The sequence below is a fragment of the Notechis scutatus genome, chromosome 6, assembly GCF_049901735.1.
Source record: "Notechis scutatus isolate UNSWTSFEM ecotype Mainland chromosome 6, rNotScu1.2, whole genome shotgun sequence".
Lineage (NCBI taxonomy): Eukaryota > Metazoa > Chordata > Lepidosauria > Squamata > Elapidae > Notechis > Notechis scutatus.
Window position 1 is genome coordinate 78,093,084 of NC_142014.1, and position 14,040 is coordinate 78,107,123.

Genomic DNA, 14,040 nt, shown 5'->3' on the forward strand with positions numbered 1-14,040 from the left:
ACGCACACACACACAATATAGCAATATATATATTGCTATGCTATGCTATGCTATGCTATGCTATGCTATGCTATGCTATGCTATGCTATGCTATGCTGGGGAATTCTCTATTCTCTGCCTCCCATTGAGTCCCAGCTGATCGGCTAGCTCTTTGGTTGCCCTGCACAGGAGAACGGAGCTGGAAAGCAGGTTAGTGGGGTGGGGGAGGGAATGGGGATTTTGCCGTAACCTTCCCCTGCCATGCCCACCAAGCCACACCCACCAAGTCACGCCCACAGAACCACTAGTAAAAAAAATGGAATCTCACCACTTATAATGGAACCTTTTCACGTGGATTGTGGGTCATGACGCAACCACGTCTCATTAACTGAACACCGCAATCATAAAATGAACCCATTGTTAGCCATGGGCATTTATTTGGCCCCAAATTGGAGTAAATGCTGTTTTTTCTGGCAAAAACATTGTAAATTGTGGTCAGCTAACTAGAGGATGCTGCAAACTGATGGAAATAGAGAGCGTCCAGTGGCCAAGCACTCGAAATGGGAGTCATGTGACTGTGGGACAGGAAACAGAATCTTTTGGGGAGTCCATTATATCTTCAAACGGTCGCTAAGCAACGGCTTGTCAGTGGAGGACTAGCTGTACAGTTAAGAAGGTATGATCGTGATCATGGGATTGATGCTAAGCCCATGTTTTTTTTACCTGCATCACGGCACCATTGAAAACAGGGCGGGGCCTCTGGTCACATGACGAGAGATGCCATCTTGACTTTTTTGACCAACCACCAGGTTGTTTTGTTTGTTCTATCATGCAATGAATGTCTTCCAAGGAATTTTTTAAAAAAGCCCTGGAAGAACGCAGCACGGAAAACATCAGAAAGCTGTGGAACCACCTCCTCCTCCTTCTTCCTCCTTCTCCTCCTCCTCCTCCTCCTCCTCCTAATCTTATTATTGGAATTGCTGTTCCAGGGGAGGAAAATCCACATCGGTGTCTGGGTCGTTCCCCCCCCCACTTTCCTCTGCAGCGTCAAAGAATGGGGCTAAAGGAAAATGCTTTCTTCATCTGCTTTCTTCTGCCTTTAATCTCCCCAGTGAAATGGATCTCAATATATCTGCTAAGATTCCTATCAGGATAGATTTGCCTGCTCTTGAGATGTTAAGAGGCAAAGCTGATTAACATCAAACGCGCCTGAGTGAAAGAGGGAAGCTTATAGCTGAGGAGAAATGTAACCATCAACCGAAAGATCTTTCTTCTTCCTTTCCTTTCCTTTCGCCTCCCTTCTTCCTTTCTTTTCCTTCCTTTCCTTTTTCCTCCCTTCTTCCTTTCCTTTTTCCTCCCTTTCCTTTTTCCTCCCTTCTTCCTTTCCTTTCCTTTTTCCTCCCTTCTTCCTTCCCTTTCCTCCCCTTTCTTTTTCCATCTCTTCTCCCTTTCCTTTCCTTTTCTCTTTCCCGCCCTTCTTCCTTTTCTTCCCTTCCCTTCCCTTCTCCTTTCCCCTTTCCGTGTTTCCCTCCTCCCTTCTGTTTCTCCCTGTCTCTTTCCTTCTTCCCTTTCTCCATTTCTCCCTACCTCTTTGCTCTGCACTAAACCTTGATATCAATACTGTAGAAGAATCCTCTTTATTGGCCAAGTGTGATTGGACCCACAAGGAATTCATCTCTGGTGCACAAGCTCTCAGTGAGCATACCAACAACGGAGTAATAAAATCATAAGATACCAATAGCAGAAGGTAGTGGAAAGATGAGAAGAATAACAGTAATACAGCCTTATTACATGGCTAAATATCCTTAGACATAAGACAGTACTGTGAGAACTAGGTGTTTAGCAGAATGATGGCACGAGGGGGAAAAAAACCGTCTTTGTGTCTAACTGTTCTGATGTGCAATGCTCCATAGCGTCATTTTGAGGGTAGAAATTGAAACAGTTTATGTCCAGGATGTGAGGGGTCTGTAGATATTTTCTCAGCCCTCTTTCTGACCCCCAGAGTATAAAACTCCTCAAAGGGAGGCAGACTTGTGCAATTAATGAGGAGTGACATGATAGCAGTCTTCCAGTATTTGAGGGACTGCCACGAAGAAGAGGGGGGTCAAATTATTATCCAAAGAACCAGAAGGCAAGACAAGAAACAACGGATAGAAACAAATCAAAGAGAGAAGCAACCTGGAACTAAGAATAAATTTCTTTAACAGTGAGGACAATTAACCAGTGGAACAACTTGCCACCAGAGGTTGTGGCTGCTTCATCATTGGAGGTTTTTAAGAAGAGACTGGACAGCCACTTGTCTCAAATGGCATAGGATGTCCTACTTGAGCAGGGGGCTCGACTAGAAGACCTCCAAGATCCCCCTTCCAGCTCTCTCCTCTCCCCTCCCCTCTCCTCTCCTGTTCTAATCTGTTCTGTTCTAATCTGTTCTGTTCTATTCTATTTTCTATATTATTCTATTCTATTTTATTCTATTCTATTCTCTCTTTTCTATATTATTCAATTCTATTCTCTACTCTCTTCTCTTCTCTCTTTTCTATTTTATTCCATTCCATTCAATTTCATTCTCCTCTCCCTCCCCTCCCTCCCTCCCTCCCTCCCTCTCCTGTTCTATTCTATTCTATTCTATTCTATTCTATTCTATTCTATTCTATTCTATTCTATTCTATTCTGTATTATTACTATTCTATTCTCTATTCCTATTCTATTCTATTCTATTCTATTCTATTCTATTCTATTCTATTCTATTCTATTCTATTCTATTCTATTCTTCATTCCATATTCTATTCTATTCTATTCTATTCTATTCTATTCTTTCTATTCTATTCTATTCTATTCTTCATTCCATATTCTATTCTATTCTATTCTATTCTATTCTATTCTATTCTGTATTATTACTATTCTATTCTCTATTCTATTCTATTCTATTCTATTCTATTCTATTCTATTCTATTCTATTCTATTCTATTCTTCATTCCATATTCTATTCTATTCTATTCTATTCTATTCCTATTCTATTCTATTCTATTCTATTCTATTCTATTCTTCATTCCATATTCTATTCTATTCTATTCTATTCTATTCTATTCTATTCTATTCTATTCTATTCTATTCTTCATTCCATATTCTATTCTATTCTATTCCATTCCATTCCATTCCATTCCATTCCATTCCATTCCATTCTCTATTCTATTCTATTCTATTCTATTCTATTCTATTCTATTCTATTCTATTCTATTCTATTCTATTCTATTCTCTCTTTTCTATATTACTCAATTCTATTCTCTACTCTCTACTCTCTTTTCTATTTTATTCCATTCCATTCCATTTCATTCCATTCTCCTCTCCTCTCCCATTGTAAGCAAAACCAGAGTTCTCTACACAACGTCTCGCCTGAGAAATCAGGTGGAACAAGGATGCCTCCAAATTTCTGTGGGAGATGGAGAAACTCTTCCACGTCTTGCCAAGGACAGGATTCCCTTTAGCTATTCTGCCAAAAAACGCCCTCTGTGGATTTCTCTTTGGGACCGAGAGGCTGTATGTTCTGAGGCAGATGAGGAATGAGAGACGGGAGATTTTAACTCCGGCTCTCTGGGGCCTGTTGCACCTAAACAGATGGGTTCACGATGCATGTGCTGTGCTCACAACCCAGGGAAACAGCAGTGGGCACACAATGTGGGAGGCCTCTCTGGGAAGGCACCCACCCCTCTCCTAGAAGAATGAAATATTTTGAGAAATATTAAAAAGGCAGAATATTATATTTCCCTGGATGAGAAAGGGAGAAACATGTTTTTTTTCTTAAAAGACGGAAAGCAGACTCAACCTCCCTTCCCGCCGCCAGCAGATATTTGGTGCTTTTTGAAAAAGATTGGGCTAGCCCCCAGGATGGCGAACTTATGACATGTGTGCCAGAGCCGCTGCTCTTTTGGTTTCATGCGTGCCAGCCAGCTGGTCTTTGCGGGCACAAGAAAGCTGGAAAATGACCCCAAAATCGGCCAAAAACCAGGCTGCTTTCAGGGCGTTTTTCGGGGTGTTTTCAGGGAATTTTGGGCCATTTTTGGCTCAAAAAATGATCTGAAAGCAGCCTGGAAAATGTCCCCCCAAAATGGCCATTTTCCAGGCCATTTTTGAGGTCCTTTTTCCGGCTGTTTTTCGGGCCTTTTTGGGGCCTTTTTTTCGAGGGCATTTTTCAGAGCATTTTCCAGGCCATGTTTGAGCCACTTTCCAGGACTTTTTCAGGCCCCTTTTCCAGTTGTTTTTCGGGCCTTTTTCAGGGTGTTTTCAGGCGTTTTGGGGCCATTTTTCATTTTTGAGGTCATTTTCCAGGATGTTTTCAGGCCCTTTTTCTGGCTGTTTTTGGGCCTTTTTCTTCGAGGGCATTTTTCAGAGCATTTTCCAGGCCATGTTTGAGCCACTTTCAGGACTTTTTCAGGCCCTTTTTCCGGCTGTTTTGGGGCCTTTTCTGAGGGCATTTTCAGGGCATTTTCCAGGCCATGTTTGAGCCACTTTCCAGGACTTTTTCAGGCCCTTTTTCCAGCTGTTTTTCGGGCCTTTTTCAGGGTGTTTTCAGGGTGTTTTCAGGGCGTTTTGGGGCCATTTTCCAGGTCATTTTTGGGCCCTTTTTCAGGTCATATTCCAGGATGTTTTCAGGCCCTTTTTCTGGCTGTTTTTCGGTCCCCCAAAAAGCCTGAAAACAGTCTGAAAAATGGCCTAGAAACAGCCTGGAAAACGGCCTGAAAACAGCCTCCAAATGACCAAAAACAGGAATGGGTGCACCTGCCAACTGATCTTTGGTTTTCCAGTGCTCCAGCACACACACAGAGGCACACGCATGCACGCATGTCCTGGTTTGGGCACTCGGTGCCAAAAAGATTCGCCATCACTGGGCTAGCCCATCTACAAGACAAAAAAACCCCAGCTCCAGGATGATGGGATTGAAACATGACCCTTCAGGTCATAATAGGATTAACCCTCTACCACATAGCAGCAGAGTTTATACCACATGGCACAATCTCCTAAGGACATGGCATCAGCAGTTCAAACTTCAACCAAACTTAGCTCAGACAAACTACAGAGCCAGCTATGACCCTTATATGACCCCTAAAACAGTCAATAGAATGCATGTTCTTGCAGAGTAACAGGAAGCTCAAGTGCAAAGCCCAAGAGAAGGTATAAATACACCCCCCCCATACACTCTCAACTCCATGTGGTCAGCTGCACCAGAACCATGGGCTTGATGGTTCTGCTTCATCATTAAACCCTCTTCCCAATCAGCCTCCCCATTTCCAGTGTCTTCCTCCCAACTGGGAACTAAACCAGATGGATATTTCTTCCAACACCTCCTTACAACAGTGATGAATATTTATATGTATTTATATGTTAGGAAAGGGGTCCCCAACTTGTGGTCCACAGGCCCAGTACCGAGGCACAGACTAATTGCCACTGGGCTGTGTGAGTGGCTGGCTGGTGTGCACACCTCTGCGCAGGCAGACGCCCATTCAAATTTTTTAACAACCAGTTCTGTGGGCGTGGCTTAGGTAGTGGGCGTGGCTTGGTGGTCATGTGACTGGGTGGACATGGCTTGGTGGTCATGTTTTTGGCTGGGTGTGGCCAACTCAATATCACTCACATCGAGGCACGCATCTCCTCCCCTGGCCTCTCATGACTGTAGGGATGCTGCAACAGTCATAAGTGTGAAAAATGGTCATAAGTCACTTTAATTGTAACTTTGAATGGTCACTCCACACAAGCAAAGTACCAGCAAAGGAGGAAAGAAAAACTCCAGAGAAGTTCCTGAGACAGGAAGTCTAGTCCTGCCAAGAATGTAATAAGGGTTAACAGAGAGGCAGTTTCTGTAAGCAACACCAAAATGTTTCCTTCCTGCCTTCCTTACAGGATTAGGCCAGTAATTTCTTCTAACAACTGGGTCTCTGAACTGCTTAGAATGTTAACAACCGGTTCTAGCGAACAGGTGAGAACTGGTAGAATCCCACCCCTGCAGACGCCCCACTCGCATGAGTCTCATCACAGGTGCTCGTGGTCCTTTGTGGGTGTTCGCAGCCCCACTTGTGCGAGCATCAACATCATGGGTGCTGGTGTGCACACATGTACACACACACATGTGCTTTCCCCTCTGACAAAATCATCCCCTCTTTCCCCCTTCAACCCGTTCTGGGCCGCCAGGTTGGGAAACTCTGTGTTAGGGTGTAGGTATATTATATAGCATATCTATATGTGTGTTATGTATGTGTATGCTTTGGAGAGCAGGCAACAGAATTTTCATTTTTAACATGTGCCAGAGTGCCCACAGGGAAAAAAATGACAATAAAAGTTTCTCTTCTCTTCTCTTTTCTTCTCTTTCTTCTCTTCCTTCTCTCCTCTTCTCCCCTCTCTTTCTCTTCTCTTCTCTCCCTCTCTCTCTCTTCTCTCCCTCTCTCTCTCCCTCTCTCTTCCCCCTCTCTCTCTTCTCTTCTCTTCTCTTCTCTTCTCTTCTCTTCTCTTCTCCTTCTCTTCTCTTCTCTTCTCTTCTCTTCTCTTCTCTTCTCTCCTCTCCTCCCTTCTCCTTCCCTCCCCTCCTATTTATCTTACCTTACCTTACTTTACCTTACCCTACCCTACCTTATCTTATCATCTTTCGGTAAACAACACAGGTAGTCCTGGACTTACGATCATTCATTTAGTGATTGTTCAAAGATACGAGTGGCAAAATATCAGCATGTTCACAGGAACCTTCAATTTGCAGCCTGGCCTCAAAAGATTTACTTAAAAAAATTATCTATTTAATAGTTTCTCCCTGAAAAACACTGTGCTCTATACAGTCCCACAAAAACGGAAGATTTTTCTTAACATTTTTATCCAACGGTCCAGTTACATATTTCTTGATTTACAACCTCGATTTACACTCACGAATTTTGTGTCCATTACCACAGCACTGAAATAAGTGACTTATGGCCAGTTTTCACTCTTACAATTATCCCCCCAGGGTCACGTGTCAAAATTTAAGCACCGGGCAACTGGCATGTATTTAAGACAATCAATTCGGGGAAATTTATGACAATTAATTCGGGGAAATTTATGATAATTAATTCGGGGAAATTTATGATAATTAATTCAGGGAAATTTATGACAATTAATTCGGAGAAATTTATGACAATTAATTCGGGAGAAACTGCCATCTGTCAGAAATGGTGTAGGGTCTGCTTGGGCAGGGGGGGGGTTGGACTAGATGACCTACAAGGTCCCTTCCAACTCTGTTAATCTGTACCTGTATCTGGATGAGGGCCATCTAGTTGACATCAAAGGGCAACATTTTTGTGCTGCAAGTCTATTGCATGACCACCTTATTTTCTTGCAAACCCAAATTGTTTTATATCTATCTATCTATCTATCTATCTATCTATCTATCTATCTATCTATCTATCTATCTATCTATCTATCTATCTATCTATCTATCTATCTTTCTATCATCTATTTACTATCTATCTATCTATCTTTCTATCATCTATTTACTATCTATCTATCTATCTATCTATCTATCTATCTATCTATCTATCTATCTATCTATCTATCTATCTATCTTTCTATCATCTATTTACTATCTATCTATCTATCTTTCTATCATCTATTTACTATCTATCTATCTATCTATCTATCTATCTATCTATCTATCTATCTATCTATCTATCTATCTATCTATCTATCTATCTATCTTTCTATCATCTATTTACTATCTATCTATCTATCTTTCTATCATCTATTTACTATCTATCTATCTATCTATCTATCTATCTATCTATCTATCTATCTATCTAATCTCTGTTTCTTTTGGGTCCCAAATGGAACGCTGTCTCCCTCCCCCTTTCTTGGGCCCTGATATTCTCCTTTTTCAGGCACCCCCATCACTCACCAGGGTCTTGTAGTCGATCTGTTGCCGGATGAGTTTGTCTTCACTCAAGGAATAGCGGGCTTCTCCCGTGATGGCGTCAATGGGACCTTTCTCCATTTGCTGCTTGATGGCGCAGAAGAGGGAAAAGAGGGGCTCGCCAGCACATTCCTGCAACAAGGAAAAGAAGAAGAAGATGAGGGCAAGATTGGAGAGAAAACTGCTGGGAATCATCCTTCTGTGAGGTCCTTGGGGCTCTCTGATCAGGCTTGTTGTCTTGCAAACATTTCATCACCCAGCTAGGCAACATCATCAGTGCTAGAAAGGGGTGGGGTTTTTCTCTCTGTGTTTATATACAAGGGTCAGTGTTGGTGAGAGGGATCTCGGTGGTTCAAATGATTAGGCTCTTGTTTACTGTTTGATGATTTGTCTTAGTTGTTAGTTCCTTGACTGGGGCATTGTTTACTGTTTGTTTGTCTGGTATGAACCCCTGCTTCTCTGGGTGCTATTTCTGTCGAGGAGGGTTTTTTTTTTTAAAGTCTTTTTGTTTCCTTTTTTGCTTTTTAAATTGTCTGCTTTGAGGCACCTCTTCTCTTTGAGACACTTCCTTGACAGCAAGTAAACCCCAAATAAGCAGGGATCAACACCAAGATTAACACCAGGCCGACAACCAAGCAGCAAACAACAGCTTAATCAAGGAACCACCGAGAAAACCCCACCAAAACTGACAGGGCAAGTCATTTATAGAGAGTAAACCCCACTCCCTTCTGGCACTGATGATGTTACCTAGGCTGGCAGTGAAATGTCTGCAAGAAAACAACCAAGCTCAGAGAACACAAGGATGACGACCTCGACCTCCTCCTCCTCCTCCTCCTCCTCCTCCTCCTCCTCCTCCTCCTCCTCCTCCTCCTCCTCCTCCTCCTCCCCTCCTCCTCCCCAGAAGAGGCTTGTGTTATAAATAGACAAGCCCTGATGGTGTTACCTAGGCTGGTAGTGAAATGTCTGCAAGAAAACAACCAAACTCAGAAAGCACCAAGGATGACGACCTCCTCCTCCTCCTCCTCCTCCTCCTCCTCCTCCTTAGAAGAGGCTTGTGCTGTATATAGACAGAGAGCAAACTCACTCCCTTCTAACACTGATGGTGTTATCTAGGCTGGTAGTGAAACGTCTGCAAGAAAACAACCAAGCTCAGAGAACACCGAGGACCCCACAGCTCAACCCTGAACTACAAATACTCTCTTCTTTTGGAATCATCCTTCCTCAGAGCATCCCAGCAGCTATTCTCGGCTGTTAAGGTATTGAGTTTTAAGAGCTGACCATCTGCTGTAAGGCTGACGCAATAAGGATGGATCAGCATTTTTTATTTTATTTTATTTGGTTTGTCAATTGTTTACAAGATAATAGGTATAAGTTAAAACATAGTTATGAATACATGGATACATATAAGAAAAATAAAAAGAAACAATAGGACAGGGACGGTAGGCACGTTGGTGCGCTTATGCACGCCCCCTACAGACCTCTTAGGAAAGGGGTGAGGTCAATAGTAGACAGTCTAAGGTTAAAGTTTTTGGAGTTTGGGGAAGAAACCACAGAGTCAGGTAGAGTATTCCAGATATTGACCACTCTATTGCTGAAGTCGTATTTCCTGCAATCAAGTTTGGTTCGATTAACCTTGAGTTTGTATCTATTGTTTGCTCTTGTATTGTTATGGTTGAAGCTGAAGTATTCATTGACAGGTAGGACACTGCAATGCATGATTTTATATCCTATACTTAGATCGGACCGAAGGCGGCGTAGTTCAAGGTTTTCTAGGTCTAGAATTTCGACTCTGGTGGCATAAGGTATTCTGCAACGAGTAGAGGAGTGGAGAACTCTTCTTGTGAAATATTTCTGGACTTTCTCTACTGTGCTAATATCAGATACGTAATGTGGGTTCCAGACTGATGAGCTGTATTCGAGTATTGGTCTAGCAAATGTTTTGTATGCTCTAGTTAGTAGTATTGGGTATTGCCATTTTAAGACTAGCCCGCCAGCCAGCTGATTTTTGGGTATCTGCCGTGCATGCACAGGGGGGGCAGGGTGCACACAGGGATGTCATGCGCACATTGCATTATGGGTGCAGGCACGCATGTGCACATGCACACACTCACACTGTCGGCACACGGCGACAAAAACGTCAGCCATCACTGGCATAGGGTCTCCTGCTTGAGCAGAGGGCTGGACTAGAAGACCTCCAAGGTCCCTTCCAGATCTATTCTGAACTGAACTGAACTGAGATTACATCACAGGAAATGCTGACTCCCACCGTCTTCCCGATCGAGCTTTCTTTCTGAACCCTTGACTGACAGACTCTCAGTCTGATTGTCAATCATTTTCTCCTTGATTCTCCATCAGTTGTTTTCTGTTTGATCCTCCATCAATTGTTTTCGGCGAGATTCTCCATCAAGCGGAAAACGATGCACCCTAATTAAAGCACAACCAAGAAGGAAAATACACCCTGGCCAATATTGGGCGAGACGAGCTAATAACAGAGAACACACTCACTAGCACTGATGGTGTTGCCTAGTTGGGTAATGAAATGTCTGCAAAGAAAGCTGCCAAGTCAGAGAGCACCCCACTCCCCTCTAGCATTGATGATGTTACCTAGTTGGGGAATGAAATGCCTGCAAGCGGACAACCAAGGGTAGAGTGCACCGAGGTCTCCACATATCTTCTCCAGCAGACAGCACTGAGATAAGTGGGGATGAACACCAAACAAACAATGGAGCAGAAAACAAGACCCAAATCAAGCCACTACCTAGGAGAAAACCGTATCCCAACTAACACTGACAGAGCAAGCTGTTTCTTGCAGAGGGAATGACGGTGTTACCTAGCTGGGTAACAAAATGTCTACACGCAAACAGTCAAGGGCAGAGTGCAGCAAGAACTCCACATAATCTTCTCCAGCAGCCAATGCTCAGATAAGCAGGGATTAACACCAGACAAACAATCCATCAGATAAAAATACCCCAATTTAGGAACTTCTTAGGGGAAAAAATCCACTCCCACCAACACTGGCAGGGCAAACTTACCAAATTTGCAGGTGATACTAAGCTGGCAGGAATAGTTAATACCCAAGAAGATAGGCTCATGATCCAGGTGGATCTTGACAGACTAGAACACTGGGCCCTATTTAACAAAATGAAATTCAGTATAGAGAAAAGTAAAGTCCTCCACTTAGGCAAGAAAAACCCAAAGGACCCATATAGACTTGGTGAAACCAGGCTCAATAGCAGTAACTGGGAGAGGGATCTTGGAGTCTTAGTGGACAACCAACTACATAGGAGCCAGCCGTGTGCAGCAGCCGCCAAAAAAGCTAATGCAATCCTAAATTGCATTAACAGAGGGATACAATCCAGATCAAGGGAGGTACTAATACCACTCTATAAAGCCTTAGTAAGGCCACACCTAGAGTACTGCATCCAGTTTTGGTCACCACATTATAAAAAAGATGTTGAGACAATGGCTGGCACGTGACGGATCTCCCCACAGTCACCTCCACCAACCGAGCCCCATTAGAGATGGCGAACTCCAAGGTAAGCAGGGCGGTACTCGGAGCCCGACAGCAGCCACATCTTACACCACAACAATTTCACACACAAGTGGTCCTTCCATCTGCTCTCTGAGTACAAAAACTATAAAGCCTCAGTAAGGCCACACCTAGAGTACTGCATCCAATTTTGGTCACCACACTATAAAAAAAGAGGTTGAGACTCTAGAAAAAGTGCAGAGAAGAGCAACCAGGAGGATTAGGGGACTGGAGGCTCAAACATATGATGAACGGTTGCAGGAACTGAGCCTGGCTAGTCTAGGAAGAGAAGGACCAGGGGAGACATGATAGCAGTCTTCCAATATTTGAGGGGCTGCCACAGAGAGGACGGGGGGTGTCAAACTATTTTCCAAAGCACCTGAAGGCCAGACAAGGAATAATGGCTGGAAACTGATCAAGGAGAGATTCAACCTGGAAACAAGGAGAAACTTTCTGACAGTGAGAACAATCAACCAATGGAACAGAAGTTGCCCTCGGAAGTGGTGGGAGCTTCATAACCTGAAACTTTCAAGAAGAGACTGGACTGACTCTCTTGATGGATGGATAGCTTGATTTATCCCACAATCTCTATTTTACATTCTCTCTCTCTCTCTCTCTCTCTCTCTCTCTCTCTCTCTCTCTCCCTCCCTCCTCTCTCCCTCTCTCCCTCTCCTCTCCTCTCCCTCTCCCTCTCCCTCTCTCTTTTCAACTGTCCTCCCTGCCATGGCCAACTTCCCACTTTCTAGACTGCAAGGATTTACTTAAGAGAGCAAGGGATTCATTTTGAAGTGCAAAATCTGCTGGAAACTAACCAGGTTTCTATCAGAAATGCTGAGTCCCGAACGCCGAACCCAAAGGCTGCAGGCTGAATTTATGGATTCTTTCCAACCCCCAACCCCCAATTTTTTTTTCTATTCTCATCTCACATAGTGTGTATCCCTCTCTTCAACCCACAATCCTGGCTCTGGTCCCCAAGGGCTTCCCTCCCGAATCCGTCGGCATCATTCCCAATTTTGTCCTCGGCGAATCCGGAGAGCTCCTGGTCAGAAGCAAAAGAAAAAGAAAAAGGGGTGTGTTGTGTGTGTTGTGTGTGTGTGTGCTTTCTTTCTCTGCAGCATCTGCCTGCCACTTAATTAGCTTATCTCCAGGCCGCATATGGCTTCCTTGTGGCTTATCAGCCTGCATTTTCGGACAAAGGAAGACAAAAAAGGGGGAAAGACAGCCTATGACGAGAGCAGGGTTTTCCCAGGCTGCCCTCCCCTACTATCTGTCCCCCCCTCCCAACAATTTCAGCCAAAAATGGGGAATCTGATAGTGGGAACGAGGGACTGACCTCCCAGGTTCCTTTGCAAAAAGTTTCTTTCTTTTTTTCTGGCTGCCAGAAAGGCATGGGAAACCGGAGAAGGGTTAATGGGTAGTTTAACACAGCGGCTCTCCAACCTTGGCAGCTTTAAGACTTGTGGACTTCAACTCCCAGAATTCCTCAGCCAGCTTTGCTGGCTGAGGAATTCTGGGAGTTGAAGTCCACAAGTCTTAAAGCTGCCAAGGTTGGAGACCCCTGGTTTAACAGATTTCACAACCTTGGCGAGGCTCATTCTTATCAAAGACAATTAATTTGAAGCAGCCTTTTAACCATGAAGGAACTGGATTCATAAAGAATCATTAAAAGATTTTGCTGTTACCTCCGTTTCGTGTTGGCTTCCTTGGAACCAGGTTTGGGTCAGAACAGGAAGTAACTCGTGACAGTTTTTCACACTGACGACCGATGTAGCGTCCTGGGGGGTCACGTAGCAATGAAATCAGAGGCTTGGCAACTGGTTCTTATTGATGACGGCCGCAGTGACCTTCTGACAAGCAAAGTCAGGAGGGAAACCAGATTCGCTGAACAACCGCGTTCCCAACTTAACAACCTCACACGATTCACTTGACAACAGTGGCAAGGAAGGCCATAGAGTGGAGCAACACTCACGCAACAGCTGTCTTGCTCGGCGATGGAAATGTGGGGTTCACTTGTGGTCGTAAGTCGAAGGCTACCTGTATGGTCATCCTTGAAGGCGCCTTTGAATTCTTCCTAAGTTATCCTGGAAGAGTTTAACCCTGTTGTTCTGGCCTGTCGGCCACCCGAACCCTCCAGCGACCGAATCAGAGGGTGTCATGCCCCTGTTGGAATCTGATTCTGAGAGCGAAGGCGAGCAGCTGACAGGGACTGGGAGTGTGGCTCCAGTGGCTGTGGAAGAAACTGGGGAAGGGCAAAGTCCGGCCGAGCAGAGCAGGGGAGAGGTAGAGCAAGGGAGAGGGAATTCAGAAGAAGACCCAGGGCCACCCCCTCTTCATCCTAGGGCATGCAGGGAGGAACGGAGAAGGGAGCAATGTGGGTTGTGTGGCTTACGGAGGAGGAAAGGGCCCTGATTCCCTTCATCAGCTGCAGCTGGGAAAACAGGATTTTAAAAGGGCGTTTGCACACAGCACCTTGCTGGAAGCAAAGTGTGCATTATCTTTGTTTGTGAAGTCTTATCTGGCTTCTGGCATCCTCTCAATTGAGTGTGTTTCGTTATCTTTTGAAGTCTGCAATTCTTTATCCTGCCCTGTCTCGTTAATTGCTGCGGTGTGG

General features: G+C 44.2%; 1 protein-coding gene across 1 annotated transcript in view; it reads right to left on the reverse strand.

Moving 5' to 3' along the window:
- PLXNA4 (plexin A4) overlaps positions 1-14,040 on the reverse strand; it is a 557,017-nt gene that overhangs the window by 59,575 nt on the left and 483,402 nt on the right. The window contains exon 24 of the mRNA XM_087968909.1: positions 7,886-8,032. Within this exon, the coding sequence (XP_087825035.1) occupies positions 7,886-8,032 (147 nt within the window). The remainder of the gene's footprint in view (positions 1-7,885; positions 8,033-14,040) is intronic.